Genomic DNA, 19,296 nt, shown 5'->3' with positions numbered 1-19,296 from the left:
CATTATGTGGATACAAATTCTATGCTTTCAGCTTTTATACACCAGGTCTTAATTTAAGTCCCTTCTTCTTGCCTTTTCTAGCGAAAGAGACTATATCATGGTATGTATTCTATTTCTTCCTAAGGCCGATCTTTCTGGTTTACCTTCCTTAGATAAATGATCTAAGTAGAACGTTTTTATTTATTCTCAACTTAATATAGATTACAGAAGCGTGGTATACAGGGTCATATTTAAATGTGCCTCTTGTGCCATTATGTGTTATGCTGTACAGAGCTTTGCTATCATGATATGATTTCGGGGATTTAAGATAGTTATTATGGAGCTCATAAGTGCTGTTTTCTTTGAAGAAGAAGAAAAAAATTCAAAGACCAGGATGTGGGAGTTGTATACTTCTTAATTGTGCATATTGCATTTTCCTTTAAAAAGGAAAAAAACAGCCCTTTTGTATGGGGAAAATAATTTAATGCAGAAGGTATAAGACAGGCCATGAGTGTTTGCTTTCTTGTTCTAAACACAGTGTTTGTGTGACGTTAGGATGCGATCTTCTGTCTGATTTTTCTCATCCCACTCCTGTACTGAGAGGAAGCTCTCCTGGCTTATGCATATTTGTGTGTGTTGTATGTGACACTTGTTCTCATAGGATGAGAACCTAAGAGGATGTTCTTGGTTTACTATAAACAGAATTTTTCCCGCTAATTTTATGACACCCAGTTTTAGGAAATAATTCAAATAAATGTGTAAAAAAAAAAAGACTTAATTTTAAGTAAAATGTTCTTTATTCATTTTCACAAATTTAAAGGTTGCGCCTGCTCTGTATCAGATTGTTAGGGTTCAAGTGAAAACTTCTGCTGTTCATTCAGATGTGCTGTCTGCGTGGTGGGAAGACCCGGGAGTTTAGAATGGTCTAAGATTTTTAACAGCTATTTGATGATATGGAAATTCTCTGATATTTTAACTTATCATTTTTTACCATACATTGCAAATATAAATAACTGTCATAGAAAAATAAATGAGTTATTTAGCTTGAAAGACAGACATTACTTGGGGAGTCTGATTAATGATGGGCATCAGTCTAAAGAGTGAGTTTTCATTAAGATAAAAGGCAAAGACATTTGCCTTTTCAATACATTTGTATGTATTGAAATTTTAGTATGGGAAGGCTCTGGCATAACAGTCTCACAGTATGGAGAACAGAGAGGAAGCACTGCAGCCAGCACTTTTTTTTTTTTATATAAAGAAATCCTTTCTTGTTCTAAAAAATTCGTGTTGTTATGTAACCGTTTAAGAATGTATCTGAAGCCTGATGTTAAGTGACTCAGATGCAGCTTCTTTACAGTGGAATTCAGGGGCTTGCCAGATTCCTGAGCCATGACTTCATTCTCCAACCCCTCCCCAGATTTATATACAGTGAAACACTGAGAAACCACACAGAAGCACTGATGCCAAACCTTCACGTGCTGTGATGGAACTGTCCATATCTTAGTGACCAACTTCCGGTTGAAATTTTTGTATCATCAAAGCAACCTGAATGCTCTAAAATCCACCCCACCCCCCGCCCCAACACACACACCGCTGCCCTGGTTTGGAGTCTCCTTTCAGTTTCCTCAGAGAATCAGTTGTTCCTCCTGAGCTTGTCCCAACATCAGCCAACCCAGAATGGCACCTGTGCCTTTCTAGCCCAGTAGCACAGTGCTCCACTGACCCCACCTATTGCCTGTGCTCCCCACTCGCCCACTGCAGCACCTTCCTGGAGGAAGAAACTTTCATAAGCTCCCTCTTGCTCATGGCCTCAGAGAATCCTTCAGGAATTGAGAAAATTGAACATCATAAGTAAAACAACTTTATGGCCCTGGTGACCAGTCACCCAGAGAGGAGGCATGTGGTCATGAGAGGTTGCTTCTTGTCAGTTTCGTTATACAGGATAGTGTATGGGAGAATTTGGAGGTGCCTGTTCCAACAGTAACTCATCTCTTCTTACATTGCTTAACTGTGGCTGGGTGTGTGAGTCTGCTCATTTCAGAATTCCTCACAGATTTGAACTGTTTTTCCTGAAACATATAAGCTTCTGTAAGTCGGATACTCTATTGCCTTCTCCCTCCTTCCATGGTAATAGTTATTGTTCACCTTGTGATTAAGCATGTCCCTCCTTAATTAACTCATACGTTCCCTGGAGGCTGCTTGGCCTCCCTGTGGCTTCTCCCTTTTGCTCTCCAGTTTCCCACAGTTAGTAGAAACACTAGAGCAGACTTTGTGTGGTTGGGCATAGAGAGCTGATTTCCTTGGTGCTCTTTGTATTTGGTGTGGATCGGTTTCTTTTGACACTACCCTACAATGAGATACGAAGGATCCTGTCTCAGGAAGCTTGCTGGTCCTGTTGGTACCCTTGAAAGCACTGAAGAGTGAGGTTCATTGGTAAAGGCATAGCGATGTGAATGGGACTGTCCAACCCCATTTGTACTTTACAAACTCCAACTATGTTTCTGTATTGGGGGCAGCGTGCATTCCCCAGCTCGTTTAGAAGATCGTAAGAGCAGGTTTAGGTGTTTAACTTTACTTAAAAATGTAAGTGAACTCTTGTTTTATATTTCTGTGGCTTTTTAATTTTTTTTTAAACTGACAGTGTGTATTCACACACATGCAACTTTGAATCAATGCTTTAGCTCAAAAGGAAGAACAGGTTGAGATTCTTATCTTCTGTTAACATTACTTAATTCTTGAATCTTTTCTCTTTCACTTTTGAGATTATAATGTAATAACATCATTTCCCCCTTTTCCTTCCTTCCTCCTTCTGACCCTCCCATACACTCTCCTCGCTCTCTTTCAAATTCATAGCCTCCTTTTTATTAATGGATTGTTGTGCATGCATATATGCATGTGTGTATATATATATGTGTGTGTATGTGTATGTACACACACACATAGGCATACACACACACACACCTAGATATATCCTACTCAGTCCGTAACTGTTACTTGCCTGTACATTTCAGGGCTGAGCCTTTGGCGTTGGACAACCAGCTGGTGTGCTCTTCCCTGGGGAAGACTGTTTCTCCCACTCTCAGCACTCCTTAGTTGCTATCGTTCTTTAAGTAGAGATGAGGCTTTGTGGGCTTTCTCCTGTCCACATTTGCATGTCTGTTTGTGTCATACTCATTACACTCATGCTTAGGCAGTCATATTGGTGAGACTATGGGTATCACTTCTGACATTAGCAGGAGACACATTCTCACAGCAAACTTCCTGATCCTCTGGCTCTTAACAGTCTTTCTACCTCAAAGAATCTATCCCTTATGGTATCAAAATACTGTCTTCCTCATACCGTCATCTTGATCATCATCATCATTATTAATTAATATTATTATATTTTTATGTGATTTCTTGTTACCATAGCTTCAGAGCAGAAGTTCCAACTGGCCCAGCAGTTCCAACAGATGAGCGGAGGCCATCTATGTCAGTGGTTGTCAGTGACAGAGATAAGTCATGGGGAAAAGCAGAAACCATTTCAATCAGTGCATTGGAAAAGGGGGTCTAGTTAATCTAAGTTTGTCTTTAGGAGTTGACATGAGTTCTAGATTTATGAAGAGAACTGAGGTAGGGAGCAAGAGGTATGCATGGTAGTCCTGGTCAACTGTGGTCTGGCTGATCATTATCTCAGTTCTGATTCCCCTGACTTCACTTGAGAACAATTGGTTGTCTAGGGTGTAGCCTCATCACAATAGCTAAGTGTCCTCATGAATGGCAGGGCCTGTCCTGGGAAGCTTTGCTGATCCTGCAGTCTAAGGAGACTTTAGGACCTCGGTGCCTTCGGTTTTGAAGGGGGATGAGATAGGTTAAGTAGACAGACTCCCCCAGAGTCTGCAAAAGTACGCCTGTACGAGTAAAGAAGCAAACTGACCCAGAGTAAAGGAGAAGGGCCCAGGGAGAGCAGCGTTCTAGGCTTGCATCCTACTTAGAGCTGCTGTGTGGGCTAGATGTGGTGCAGAACTTTCTAGCTAAAGCAGCTGGTGAGTGCCTGTTACACTGCTATTCACTCTGCTCTCCTCTCCTTGGCCTTTGTCTGCTTCACAGAATAGGTGACACCTCAGGGCTCACCTGCTGTTTGCTTTGCCTAGAAATCAGCATATTGCCAGTATATTCCTGACTCCTTACTCTGAGATTGCAGCTGGTGGTACTGTCCTGGGGTGGGGGTGAGGGGTGGGTGGGTGGGGGTCAGTTCCAAGGTCTTTCTATTACACTTGAATTCTTGAATTCTCTGCCAAACATATTACTTTGGTTTTGGTTTTTGTTGATCATATTTTTATATTTATTCTCTTTCCTGGAATGTCAGCCTTATGAGAGTGGGCTCCTTTACTGTTAGATTAATCTCTCTACCTTGAATGTCTATAGCAGTTCCTAGCCTGTGGGTCATGACCCACTTTGTTGGGGGGTGTCACATATCAGATAATCCTGTATATCATATTTACATTATGATTCATAATAGCTGCAAAATTACAGTCATAAAGTAGTAATGAAATAATTTTATGGTGTGTGTGTGGGGGGGTATCACCACACATGAGGAACTGTATCAAAGGGTCGCAGCATTAGGAAATTTGAGAACTACTGGTCTGGAGTGTAAAAAGCCATGGCATAAATATTTATGGAAGTCCTTGAGAGGTGAATTAATAGAAATATAAAAGTTGAGGTATAGGTAAACATTGATAAATTTAGATTCACAGATACTTGTGTTATATTTTTAGTAAGTGTACTTTCCCTTCCCCTTTGTGGCAAAACGCTAATAGAAATGAAGGCTAAAGGGCAGAAGTAGCCAGCAATATCAGCAACTGACCATTGTACACTTACAACAATAAGGGCAACAAAGGTTAGTATTGTAGGCTATTGGGATTTTGTTGCAAGTTCTAGATACTCTGAAAAGTAAACATTGTTTAACTTGGGAGCAAATCGTTTCTATATACAAAATGCTTAGGAATTTTTAGATTATATGAAGTTTTAGAATTCAGACTTTCAATTTAGGGAGACTATAAGTATGTATTATATGAGACAGCAAACTGTCGTAGAAACTTCAGTGTCTGAGCCTAAGACAGTAGTGATGGTGAGATAGGAAACTCAGGAATTTGATGATTGGTTGGTGGTTGGTTGGTTGGTTGGTTGACTGGTTAGGGACACTGCAGAATCATATTTTCTCAAGTTATGCACTGTCTTCTTCAGTGAAGTCACCTCACAGTGTTTAGCTATATGAATGTGCATATATAACAAAATTAAGATTAGAATACTATTAATTTTTACATACACAATTAACATAATTAACAATGAATTGTGAGTTACTGCATCCTTTTAGTATTTTTAAAAGAAATATTGTTTTAAAAGGTGATATTATTTACAATGTAGAAATTTTGAGTCCTATTTAAATTAATTACATAAAAGAATAACCTGAACTTTAGTGTTAACAATGGTATACATCAGTGGTTTAATTCCACATAACCATTCCTTCAACTAAAATGAAAAGCTAGTGATGGATCCCAGTGGGCCTGGCCTTGTGATTTTATACATCTTGCTTTGGCCTCGTGTTCCATGTCACTGGGTTTCTTTGTGCCAGCCCTCTCTGTATTCTTACAATTCCATGGTTGGGTGCAGAGGCTAGATCTCTTGTCTGGTACACACCGGTGAGGAAGCATGAAAGTGATTTCCAGCCAACCTGGAACTGCATTATCTTCTACAGCTTCACATTAGTCTGTGGGCTCTGAGGGCTGACTCTGAAGATGTTCGGTACTGATCAAACCAAGTGTCTGAATTTGATAAAATAACGTTTTATAGTAATTCAGAATTCTAACTGGACCACCTCTCTGTTGCCGTCTGAAAGTCAGGAAGTTGAAAAATTGTAAATTCTAGAAGTTTCATTCTTAACTCTGTTGTCCTTGCTGGGAATACAAGTTTATTGCTTAACTGTATTGCTTCATTTCTTAAAGGAAGAGAATTGCACTGCTCTTGTGCTGTAAAAATCATTCCGTTGTATTTTAATGGCGCCACGTATGATTGCTGGTGAGCGAGCAGCAACAGTTCTCGGGAAGAGAACAGTGGGGTCAGGCCGCCATGGTCAGCTTCTCCCAAATACAAATTTTTGTCTTCACACTAGGGCTGATGTTTTCTAGGAAAGCATGAGGCTAATGGCAGATGTGTTCACTGGAGACACATCCAGCAAGAGAATTGCCCGTTACATTAGCAGCTGCTATATAGGATATGGACGTTCTGTGACGGGCAATAGTCTAGAAGTCACAGGAGCATCCCCCAGGAACTTGTGACTTGAGGTGGTGGGAGAATGAGCACGGAGATTGAGCTTACTCATCCAGAAGCAGGGAATGTGGACACCAGGGAGAGGCCCTGAGTAAAGTGGTTGAAATTATGAAAGCTAACTCTCTATGCACCCACTGCTGAGACTGATAGGAAAAGATGAGGAAATGATCAGGAGAAAGCAGTGAGATGAGACTCTCAGGAGTGTGCTAAGTATTAAGTATTCTAAGAGTAGAGGAAGCCAGTAGAAGATAGGGGAATACCATGACTGTATAGGTTTTCTAGCATATCTTCAAGGTTTGTTCTGACTACAGCATGAAGGAAAGATAGGAAGGGATATTAAATCATTGAGAGAGGCAAACAAGGGCAGAAGCTGGACAGTGGCCTCAGAAGGGAACGGAGTGCCTTCTACCACCCCAGCAGAGTGAGTCCCATTTTATAGAAGTCAGTGGTTTATACTTAAAGATGTTTCATGATTTTTTGTGCTTTTGCTCGTGTGTGTGTGTGTTGTGTGTGACAGTGTGTGTCTATGTGCGTATGTGTCTGTGCACACATGCATGTGTACTAATGAAACCACAGATTACATTTAGTCCATTGTTAAGAGTGTACCTGGATGAATGCTATTCTGTTCTCTGATGTACATCAAGGATAACAAATTAATACACATATATACAGGAACCAGAAAGTTCAGAGAGAAGCAGAATTTGAAGAAAGCAAACCCAGCTAAGCAGTGTAATAAAACATTAAAGGTGGTATTACTTTACAAGGAATGTACCTAAGATAATTGCTCAATTTATTATGTAAGTAAATCTTTGCAAATGATTACAGAAGGTCATGAGATACGGTGGGGCACTGGCAGAAGAAATAGAGTTAAGGGAATATGATGTAGCCTGTGCTTGACTTCATTTCACATGTGTCTAGAGAAAGGAAAGGAGAAGAAAAAGAAAAATGTATTCTTTTTCTTGCAGTTTTCAAGCATACATTCCTACTGGCTTTGGTCACTGAGTAATACACATAAGTATTCAGTCAGTTCTTAGTGCACGTCAGACAGCCAGAACTGCAGGATTCTCTGGGATGCCAGGGTTGATACATCAAGCCCCCAGAAACAAATGTGGAATTAAATGGCTTACCATCTTTTGAAAGAAATCCTAAAATAAGCATTTTTATTCACTATAAAGTAAGAGAAAAATCTGAGGTGTTAGATTAATAATAGTAATATATAGTATTTTTCTTGTTTGCAACTTAAGTAGTTGTGAACAGAGAATCTAAGTTGTCTTAGATTCTAAGTTGTCTTAGATAAAGGAAAGCACGTGTGGGAACATGTATAGAATTTGTATCTACACATGAAGTAGGAGAGATGGTAAAGATTTTCAGTTCATAAGATTACTTAAGTCACCTGCCTGTCAGCCATGTGTTATGAGAGACACAGTTTCACAGTTGAATCACCTCATGGTGTCCTTTGCTTTTGAGTCCTGGGATTGAAGGCATGTGCTATGCCCAGATAAAACGACAGTTTTAAGTTGAATGACCATCACAAGAATTTTTCATAGACAAGTTATTACATTTCTTTGGCTTAATGATGTTGCTAGACTTAGCTTTATATACCAAGTATACTTTATAGTAAATGCTGTGTGTAAATATGTGAAAACCTATGTTACATACATAGTTTCTGTTTGCACACATGCATGTATGTGTTTGATGAAGGTGGTGTGAACTCTTCATGGTATCAAATGTGAAGCTTGTCACTGTGGCTATGAAGTTGCTGTCTGTCACATCAGCCATCTTTACAATTGCTGAAGGCTGTCCTTACCACATTGTGACAGTTTTCTCCTTTAAGTATTTGTCCCCATGTACCAGTTAGATTCACGAACGTGTGGCGTCTGCTTTCCTTTTTTTGCTATAGCTAGCAAGCCCAGCCTTGAATAAATATTTGACCACATAATAAAGTGAATGAGCAAATGGACTTTAGTATTTGTCTAATCCCGACTGAACATGATCCTATGCAGTGCTTGGCCTGAATGTTAATCAGAGCTTTTTCTGTAAGGAAGTTAAAGATGTACAAACTTTCATTGTGTTAAGTGCATCACAGATAGTTCATGAAAGTAAGGACAGTTTTTATGAGTTCACATATTTGGTTTTACCAAACCGAACAAAATATGGTAGCTTGAATACAATAGAAGTCTGTTATCTTTTGTGTGAAGTCCAGTGTTCTGGATTGATAGGCATTTCTTGCTTTAAGCACCGATTGAGAGTTGCTGACCTCCATATGTGGCTCTGCTGTATCAGCAGCGAGGCTCTCTCAGGGAAGGCGACAGATAACAGAGGGTCTTTGGGGAAATTGTCATCAGTTACGTATAGAAGTGGCACAATCTCTTCTGATTATTCACACTACTAAAGATTTCAGCGCATAACACGACATCTGTTTTAACTGTATGAGAAGATAGGGTACGTGATCCAGGTGTCTGGAAAGAGGGCATTAGTGACTACCTAGCCAGTCTAGCCATTGCATTGTATGTAGACTTAAGTACGTCTGTGTGCATGTGTAAGAGAGCATTAAGAAGTTCAAAACGACTTACTAGTTAAGGCGTTCCATTCTGTGTGAGGCTTTCTCCTTAAACTAACTGCAGCTGGCTCACTCTCCTGTCCACCATAGGTCAAAATTACTTGAAGTGCAAAATTATACCTTCGTGAAATATAGGAATATTTTGAGGTTTTTATTTCAGAAACAATGCAGTGCAACAATATATAACATCTGCATTATATTAGATACAAATAACCCATCTCTAGGTTATTTGTTCATCTAGGCGAGGATGAACAGGCGAGTCCTTAGGAGTCTTTCTCTGTGAATTTAAGCTCTCCTTTCCCAAACCCCACACTCCACTGTGCATTCTCATCTGAGATAACTAAGCCCCGTTCCTCTGAGGCTCATCAAGCCGGCTGTGTAGTTGGTTCTAGAAAGAGCCTGCTGATGTTACCATCGGCTCCTCCCTCTTCAGGGATTACTGATTCCATAGCAGCCATCACGGGAGCTCTGGGAAACAAGAGGCTGATAAGTCAGACTTGCTCCTTGTAGGATGCTACTGAGTTCCCTTTGCCCAGGCGCACATGCCATATTTTGTCTTTGGTTCAGTAACTGGCCTGTGTATAGTCATAGACATATGGAACCTCTTACCTGGGGGCTTGGGAGAAGACACATGATGGTTTGAGCTTCCTTGTCTGCAGCACCTGAGCCTCCTCCTCAGTTTTAGATCAAACAGTGAGGTGCCAACTTGCCAATATGTGCATCCACAGTAATGACCATGATTGTCACTAACATTTAGAGACAACAGACAAAGGAGCTAGCTTGTGGCTTAAATAGGTGTCATGCTAACCAGGTGATTAAAAAAAAAATCTGTGTACCTTTTACTTATGTAGCATGCATGTGTGTATGAGTGTGGGTGTACACGTGCCACAGTGAGAGCAGAGCCTTTCATAGTTCTCTGCATCCACCTTGTTCAAGTCAGGGTCTCTCTTATTTATGCCACTGTACTGCTTGCTGGTAAGCTTCCTGCAGATGCTCTGCCTCTGCCTCTGCCTCCTGTTTTACTCTCCCCATAGGCATACTGGGATTACAGATGTGTGCCACTGTGTTGGGCTTTTCATGTGGGTTCTGGGGGATTGACCTGGTAGGACCTCCATGGCAAGCACTGCTAATCTGTTCCCCCGGCCCACAGATTATTTTTTTTTAAATCCTATGTCTGCCATTAGTTGCCATACTTCTTTTTCCTTTTATGAAGCAAATTTGGAGTTTATTAAGAAGATGGCTCTGTACAGATTTAAGTATGAGGAGAAGGGAAGAGGAAGGGAAGGGAAGCAGATTCGGGCACAGAGGCTTAGCCATCTGGGCTTCTTGAGAGTCACTCTCTAGTGGTCATACTTGTCATCAAAGATCCTTAGACTACATGACCCAGAAATAATTTGGACTTTCTCAGGAATTTTTGTTTATTGTATAAGTGCGTATTAGAAGGCAAAAGTCATCGTTAGCACATGTTAGCCACTCGTCCCCCCAATTTTTCAGTTCCATATGTGTGAAAGACAAGGTTTTGCTTCCATTAGAATTAGGTACCTTAGAAAGAGTTATGTGTCTCAAGGATTATTATTATCATTATTTTGTTTTTATTTATGTAGTTAATTTTTACCTTTAAAAAAAAAAAAAAACCTTTAACAAAAATGTACTTCTCCAGTAAGGAACATAAAGCAAAAGTGAGCCCCACCTATGGGGTTGAATGACAACCGTGGTGGGCGTAAGGGACCTGGAGAAGTGTCTCACAGTTAGGGTGTGGGGCCTTCAAAGTGCAATTACTGCTGATTTCCATAAACATTTTAAAGATTAGTGAAATAAATGGGAGCCACTGATGATGCACAGCACCGCGTCCTGTATACAGAGCGCCAGTCTCAAAAGATTTAGAGCCTGTTCCGTGGCTCAGGCTGCCTCTGTGGCATCAGAGCCCCTGCGAGTCACGCAGGCATGAAGTTTGGATGGATTTGTTGTAAGATGCGAGAACCTCTAACTTTCCTGTGTCTTAGTTCCTGCTATGTCATTGGCTTCCCAAGATTGTTGTAAGAATTAAACAGAATAACATATCCATATGCTAACACTTAGAAAAGGGCCTGGCATGTAGTGTCCGTAGGCTGTAGTGCAGTCTCAGTTCCTGGGTGGGATTTGGCAGTTGAGACTATATGGCACTGAAGTTGAATCATGCACGCTGTCATTCCACTGAAGCAACTCACTTTTCTCTCTGAGCTGGTCTTCATCCACATGTTCTTCTACCCAATGCTTCTTTCCAGCCTCCAATAGATTCCCAAGTCTTTGGTTCAGAGTACCAGTCTTTTATGACTGGGGCTGCTCTTCTATCAGCTTATTAATTTGTTTGCTTCAGAGATACCAGAAACCCTATTACCCCCACCTTACAAATGTCTGAATTAAAGTTTAGAAGAGTTAGGCAGTGGAGTGGGGGTGTTGGTAGAGCTCTTGCCTAGCATACATAGAGCCCTGGGATCCATCCTCAGGGCTCACAATTCAGAGGTCAAGAGGTGGGGCCATGAGGATGAGCAGTTCAAGGTCTCCTTCATTGCCTAGTGAGCTCAAATCCAGCCTGGGCTACAGAAGTTGCCCTAAAGTATGTTATGGGGGACATTTGTCCAGCAATGTAACCAATAAAGTTTATAATTCTAAACTTAAGAACAGTGTGAGGATGGCCTTTTTGCTTTGGGAGAAAGCTCCTGTACTCATGTTGAGGGTCCTGTACCCTGAATGATTGGGACCAGTAGTAATGTTGATTTTGAATCTTTTAAGTGTGGTAGGATAGGGTGGGGATGTTTCCATATGCATAAGATACCTTGGATCCAAGTCAAATTATGCAATTCATTCATTTCAAAGGTGCCTTAAATAGCTTGAAAGTGACTTTACACAATTTCTTTAGTACAATTTTGACTAAGATATCACACGAGGTCAGATGTGGCATTTTCTACCAGTAGAGCTAGGAGTCCCCAATTTCAGATATTCAAATCAGGGACACCCAACCTACCCAGCATTTCAAGGTTCATGCTTGGACAAAAAGCCACTGGAATACTCTTGAACATAAGCCATGCCTTATATAAAGTGTCTCTGTTCCATTTGCTCCTAAAACACTGTAACCTAGGAAGATGATGAACTGATAGGATAGAGCGCAGGCCCTCTTCAGCCTCCCCAGTGGCATCTCTGTTCACTTCATCTGGGAGGCAGATCTCTGTGGTTAGATAGTGTATGTCTGAGTAGATATGGATGTAGGCCATCAGAAGACTACACACCCAAAGCACAGACTATGATGTTCATCATTTTGAAAGAATTCTGAGCAATGAAAATCTGAGCATTTATTTAAAGAAGTGGTCATTGAATGATAAGCCTATCATCCAAGGGATGTTCATTACTTTGCAGGATTTGCTAAGCAGTGAGCTCCACACACACATGATTTATCGAGAGTCTTTTATCCAGACTTCCGGGAGCCGGACAGTGTGCTAGCTACTAGACTAATAGTGTTAGCTATGACAGCAACCTATGGTGCTACCCACCCTGAGTAGAGCAAGGACGAGCAAGTCCCTGAGGAAGCAAGCAAGATGATTTCATTACATGCCATTCACTTCATAGAAAGCACAAGCTCACTTGTCCAGAGTCTCTAGACTTAAGAGGTTGGCAAACAGAGAGGGTAACCTATATGGGTCTCTTGGTAGGCTATGCCTTTTATACTCAGTAGGAAGCTACGAGGGCTCTTAGGTCTTACAAACTGTTAGTATCTTCACGATTCATTACAATGTCCATCTATTTAATATCTCATGATACATGTGCACGTCCTCCCCTTACGTATGTAAGTAAGCAAAGGAAAATTTACAGTGTGGGTTTGGATATGTGTGGCCAAGCACTTTCCTAGCACGTATGAGTTTCTGGATTCAATCCCCAGCACTACTACCCACCTCCCTGCCAAAAAAAAAAAAAAAAGAAGTCTTACATTGTACAAAATCGATTGTTTCCTTTGTGGAATATTGGCAATGAGGCATTCAGAGACAGGTTTATAGCTAGAGTCTGTGTTCAGCACTTGTGGAATACTTAGAAATTATTATTATGATGAAAAGTAATGTTTACTTTTCCTGGTTTTCTTCAAGATGTTATCTAAAAAATAAAAATCGATGATATTATAGACTGATCTTTAGTAGAAACAGGTCAAAGAAACTATGTGCACATAGTGAGGGGGATGGGTTTTGAGTTTATTTTGTTTTTGTTGGTACTGAGGTTCAACATAAGCTAGGCCACCACTGAACAGCTCTCTCTCTCTTTTTTTCCTTTTTTGGTTGGGTGGGGGGTGGGGGAACTCATTAAATTGCCCAGGTTAGCCTTGTACTCAGCTTGTAGCTAGGCAGGCCATGAATTTGTAGTTTCAGCCTCAGCATCCAGGTCTGCGGCAACAGGATCAGCTAGAATTGCTTTTAAAACCTGGGCTCATATCAGAAGGGTTTTGTCTATAGTTAAGCATTTTCTAAATTACTTTGTGTCACCTCTAGCCTTAGATTTTGCCACAGGTTCTATGGCACTGAGATGTGCCTATGCAGCGAACACATCTTAGTGATGTGTGCACCCTCGCTTATCTCCTCCTTACAACACAGGCAGGCCTTCAAGTAATGAAGAATACGCCAGGAGTGGTAGTGCATTCAGGAAATGGAGGCAATAGGAACTGAAACTTGAGATCAGTCTGAGTTGTCCTGTTAGACTCTATCTCAGAAACCCAAACACCAAAAACCTGATGGATGTGTGGGAATATGCCGTTGTGCTTACACTCACACCTGGGAGACAAGCCTAGTGTTACACCAGTTCTTCCTCTGGAGGTATAAAAGGTGAGAGCATAAAGAGTGTTCACGAAACTCCAGTGCTGATGGGGATAACAGATGCCTTTGGGTAAACTCCCATTGGTATACTTGGTATGTAGCTAGTCATTAGTCACTAACGATTGATTGACCTGACTTTGCCTCCCTCGGGTTACACTGCTTGAGAAGGCTGGATAGATCCCAGCCGTGTCCCAAGTCTTGTGTGCTCTATTGCTTGAAACAAAGCAGTTCTAAAGTTAATTCAGAGAATACTGGTTAAATAAAATTGAGTTGATATCTTTTGAATTCGTCCTAAGATGTGATCTGCATTATGAAGTATGAAGCTCCTATCTATTAATAGAAGCCCCCCAAAGTGTTTCCCAGCTGGATAGTGGGTCCAAGGCATAGCTGCTCAGCTATTTACCACCCAGGGTTTCTCCACAGAGACCAGGAAAAGGGAAGGAAGGCAGCCCACTGTCACCAGCCTTAGGAATTCTTCTACCAGTTCTACAGGGTCGTAGTGATGTTTCAAAACCAGGATGTTCCTGCTCATTGCATGTGTGTTCTGAGTAGAGGTTATTAACGAGTAATTTTACAAATGCCAGCTATTAAATTAACAAATCAGTGATGATCAAGTATATCTACTCATGTGTAAGGTTTAAGTCCTGGAGATCCTTTTTAAAGCTAGTTCTGGCAGTGTCCCTGTTTGTTCTTAATAAAATGAAGGCACAGAGGGTACCTAAAGTTTCATGCAACTATGATTGCTGTAGGTTTTTATTTATTTAATTGACATTTATTTCTATATTGAATGTAAACATAAGGTTAAGATAATCTGATTTAAATATATGTACTATGTTTCTGGTTTTAATATTCCTTAAATTTTTTTAATGTGTGTGGGTGTTTTGCCTACATATATGTATGTGCACCATGTACATGCCTTGTGCCTGTGGAGGTCAGAATTGAATCAGAATTGGATTCACTGGAACTAAGTTAAAGCAGTTTGTGAGCTACCATGTTGGTACTAGGACTCAAACCCAGGCCTCCTAGAAAGGCCAGTGCTCTTAACCACTGTGCCATTTCTCCAGGCCCTGGTATAGCAATGCTTGTTTCTTATTTATTTAGCCGTGTTGGTGGTTAAACTGTGATCCAGTTATTCATCTCATGGTGGATTATAAAAGCGTGGTCTAAACAGGATGTGATAGTGCATCCCTGTAACCCCAGCACACAGGAGGCAGAGGCAGGCGAATGAGTTCCATGTCAGCCAGGGCTTTATAGCAAGATCCTGTGTCAAAACAAGACAGAAAAAGAAAACCAAAAGACCCACCAAACTTCCAAACAGGGAGCACAGCAGAAAAGCCCTACAGTAATCTGCTGTCACTGTCCTTTTGGGCCAGGAGCCCAGGTCTTGTGTGATAAGAATCTCTACGAGTTCAAGGCCAGCTTGTTCTGCATAGTGAGTTCCAGGATAGCCAGAGCTACATAGTGAGACCCTGTCTCAAACAAAACAAAACAAAACAAAAAAGTGTGGTCTGCAGTAATATATTCATTTTTAGGATTATAGGATTCTTGATCCATGAAAAATTTGAGCAGTGATATATTCATATATAATCACTGTAATATATATGCAATATATAACAGATTCCTTTGACTAGTCTTACTAATTAATTTCTAGTATGTATATTTGTGTTATGATTGAAATGCTGGGCCATGATTCACTGGGTAAAGATGTTTGATTCCAGTCTGACAGCCTAAGTTCAATCCCTGGGAACCATTTGGTGGAAGAAGAGACCCAACTGATAGAAATTTCCCACTAGCCTCCACAGTGTGCTCTATAGTACAGACATAGCCATATATACACACATATATATGCATAAACAAATAATTAAATTTAAAGATCCGAATGCTTAAAATAGGTTAATGTTTTCCTTGTTTCTTTGTATTGGTTAGATAGTGATTGTGTACACTCTCAGATTCATAACCCTACCCCCAACCCCTGTCAGAACTTCAGACTTACAGCTGAAGTCATAAGGCAATTCCTGATACCATTTTAATATAGAATTCTATTACACAGTGCACAAACTGTACAAGTTAGCACTGGGTCAACCTGGGAGCAGAGCAAAATCCTGAGTCTTGCTGTGAGAGTGTTCCATTTTAGAAGATGCTAGTTTAGACCCCCAGTGACTCTCCCTGGGGTTCCAGGGTTCTCTGTTCTGGAAGCCTGGTTGGAGCCTGGCGCTTGTGCCTGTCAGCCTCAGTACTCCCAACACCCACAGTTTGTCATTTTGTTTGACTCTTAAGAACTCTCATTATCCCAGCAGCCTCTGGCTGCTTTTCCATCAGGCATGGTAGGGCCACACCGATACACATCCCACTGTACCTCACAAGGGACACCTTTTGTAACATTTCTATAACCTTTCTATGACCTTGATCCAAACTTATACTCAGCAAGATTTAAAATTGTCACTCTCATTTATGGCAAAAAAAATGAGATAATTTTAAGAGCATCTGTATTTCTTCTTCTAATGTAAGGAAAAGTTAATTACCGTTTACTCTGTTTAGTGCATCATTGTTTTGTGCTCCCTTCCACAGAACACAGATGGTGGGGAAGGACTTAAAACTAGTATGGGAACTGGGGCCGCTGCTCGTTAACACATGGCTTGATGATTCTGGGTTAGCAGAGGTTGAAGTTTGGATTGGAGATGTCTTATTCCTCTTTGTAGTTCCTGCTCCTAGCTGAACATCTCTAAGCATAGGGAAGCAGTAAATGAATGTTAAATGGAACCGAATTGGTGAGAACAAAACTGTTTCTCTCTGTCTCCAGACTATTGTTCTGAACTTAGGGAACCATTTAGCTATGATATCGAGAAGATGGGCAGACATAGGTGAGTCCACAGCAACATATAGAAGCTGGACAGTTCTCTCCAGTGAGGATTGAGCTCTGACCACTTCTAGGCTTCTCTGCATAGTGACAGACAGGGAGGGTGTCCAGGGAGAGGAGTCCTGTGAGCCTTGTATCATCATTTAGTGAGGAAAGATCCACTAGGTAGTTGTAACTTCATTTGATGTTGTTAATCTTTACATTTTTCACGAGGTACATGTCAGTCTGAGTCATGTCTATAGGTGACCACCACTAGGTTTCAGTTACTTATTTTGTAGTTACCAGCTTGGTTCTGACTGTAGAGATGCTTACGCCCCTGTCTAGTATCTATAGAGAAACTGTTATTTTTCTAAGTCGTATATATTTTCCTAAGTCTTCAGTGATCACACTTGGTGAAATAGTTAATGTTTGTGATGATTTTATTCACTACTTCTCTGATTTCTATGAACATAGGAGGCTTTTTGTTTAGGGGTTGGCTTTTTTTGGTATCTAATTGTATGCCATGTACTAAATTTATTTTTAAGTTTTATGTACTTTGTGTTTCAAATTAAAAAATAATACTTCTAAACAGACTTGAAGCTACTGTTAAACATATGTGTGTAAGATCGAGATTGTTGGCATCTCGGCAAGTCTGAATGGCTGTGGAATGTAAATCCACTTTGCTTATTGAGTAAAGCCCAAGCATCTCTCTTGGCAAGCTTATTGTAAACTATGACAGCATTGCATTTTTTTGGAGAGGGGATGAGAGTCCAAGGAGGGACTGGAATGTTTCTAAGGCAAGTCCTTACTAGATTTTACTAGCTAAATAGGATCACAATACAGCAGCAAAAAGAGAATATTATGGGTGTCTTATGATACCAGCTAGAGTGCTTTCTAATGTATTACTAGTCGATACTATTGGCATAATGTACATGAATCTAGTATTTATTAATTCAAAAGGACTAGCCAGCTTGGTATGTTTTCTAATGTATTACTAATCAATACTATTGGTATATTGTACACAAATGTAGTTTTTTTTTAATCAGTTCAAAAGAATTAGCCATCCTGGTCATAACTTTTAATCATGGTGCTCATGAGGTAGAGGCCAGTGAGTGTTTGTGAGTTCCAGGCCAGTCTGGTCTTCATAGTAAGACTCTGTATCAAGGAGAAAGTGGGAGAGGGAAAGAGAGGGAGAGAAATAACTAGTAAGAGTGCAAGATTCTAGACCTGGCAGAATTTTCCTCAGCTCACTAATTGACTAACACATTGTCAGACAGAAAGGGTCAGTAAACAGTTGTTGAATGCATAGTGCTTTTTCTCTTACATATGAGGTGTGTCAGAAACATCTGAGAGATGTTTGGTGAAATCTTTTCAAGAGGTGGTTTCTGTGTAAATAAGAATAATAAGTGAGGTGTGTGTGTGTGTGTGTGTGTGTGTGTGTGTGTGCGCGCGCGCGCACATATACGTGAACGTTGTCTGTAAACTATTAAATCCAAGTTCTTAGAAGGTGTTTTATATTTTTTCATATAACACAGTATCATGGAAATATGATTCAGTGTTTCCAAGATGCTTGCTTAAAAATAAATAAATAAAAGCTTTTAAACCTGGTTTGAGCATGAATGAACCAGAAGTCTGTCTGTTTCCTTAGCTATTTAAAATTATTGCTACATAGTTGTATTGGTTGGTGATTGCTAACCAATAGAACTAGAGTGGTTTGTTCATTTATTTGTTACTTGAAAATTGTAGTTTACCATATTAAGTGCTTATCTATGTGTCTCAATCATTTCACCTACCTATGTAGACATGTAATTTAATATTATTGAGATACATCGTATGCTCTTAAACTTTAACATTTTGTGATTTGGGTTAATAGGACAACACTGAAAAGGTTTTTGAATTTGTAAATAGAAAGATATTTTCTAATAATATTTTTGAATCAATGCTTTGCAGCAGGGTATACTATCATAGTTCTAAAACATGTCTTCTTGAAGTTCTTGATAGAAATTGTAAGCCCCCCTTTTTTCCTGCTCCTTCCACAGCTCCCTGCAGACTTCACAAAACTGCACCTCACTGACAGCCTGCACCCACAGGTGACCCACGTGTCCTCCAGCCATTCAGGATGTAGCATCACCAGCGACTCTGGAAGCAGCAGTCTTTCTGACATTTACCAGGTATGAAGAAGGGCTTTTCGTTCTCATCTGCTTCATGGAATTCGGAAATTCTTAGAGCTAAGACCTATAAAGTAGATGAATGTGCACACACTAGGCCAGCATGTTGTGGGCATGAGGTGTTGTGTATGTTTCACAGGCTTTGCAGTGCTGGGTGTGTTTTGGAAGCAGCTCTACTGCTGTGCTGTTACGGTTGGCAGAATGTTAGAGAGTGGTTATGAGGCAGTTGGTTCTTGGTACTCTAAATGTTTCATTCATTCCTCTGTGGACAGTTGGTATAGTCTGACTCAACTAAAAAGCTGCAGAATTATCATTTTATGGTCATAGCAACAGACAGAACCCTTTTTTTCCCCTCAAAAGTAGTTTATTTTAGAGCCAAATATGAGTGACTATGGCCTGGGAACACGAGATTCAGATTACCCAGTTGGTGCTGTGTAAAAGGTATAAAACCTGGGCACATGCAGACAGTACACAGGCATATATAGCGGGGCAGAGAGGCAGATTGTGAAAGACATCAAAGACCATATAGCTTTTGTTTCCTTTTTTTGTTGTTGTGTTGTTTTTTTTAAGAAAGGGTTTTTCTTTGTAGCCCTGGCTGACCTGAAACTCACT

At 40.4% G+C, this 19,296-nt stretch overlaps 1 protein-coding gene across 9 annotated transcripts in view; it reads left to right on the top strand.

The window, feature by feature from the left end:
- Rapgef2 (Rap guanine nucleotide exchange factor 2) overlaps positions 1 to 19,296 on the top strand; it is a 227,064-nt gene that overhangs the window by 158,510 nt on the left and 49,258 nt on the right. For all 9 annotated transcript variants that reach the window (XM_029474997.1, XM_021157687.2, XM_029475003.1 and 6 more), the window contains one exon: positions 18,556 to 18,687. In XM_029474997.1, coding sequence (XP_029330857.1) covers positions 18,556 to 18,687 — 132 coding nt within the window. The remainder of the gene's footprint in view (positions 1 to 18,555; positions 18,688 to 19,296) is intronic.

This window comes from Mus caroli, chromosome 3, assembly GCF_900094665.2.
Source record: "Mus caroli chromosome 3, CAROLI_EIJ_v1.1, whole genome shotgun sequence".
Classification (NCBI taxonomy): Eukaryota; Metazoa; Chordata; class Mammalia; order Rodentia; family Muridae; genus Mus; species Mus caroli.
The sequence above is the reverse complement of the archived record's forward strand: the minus strand, read 5'-3'. Positions and strand labels throughout refer to the sequence as shown.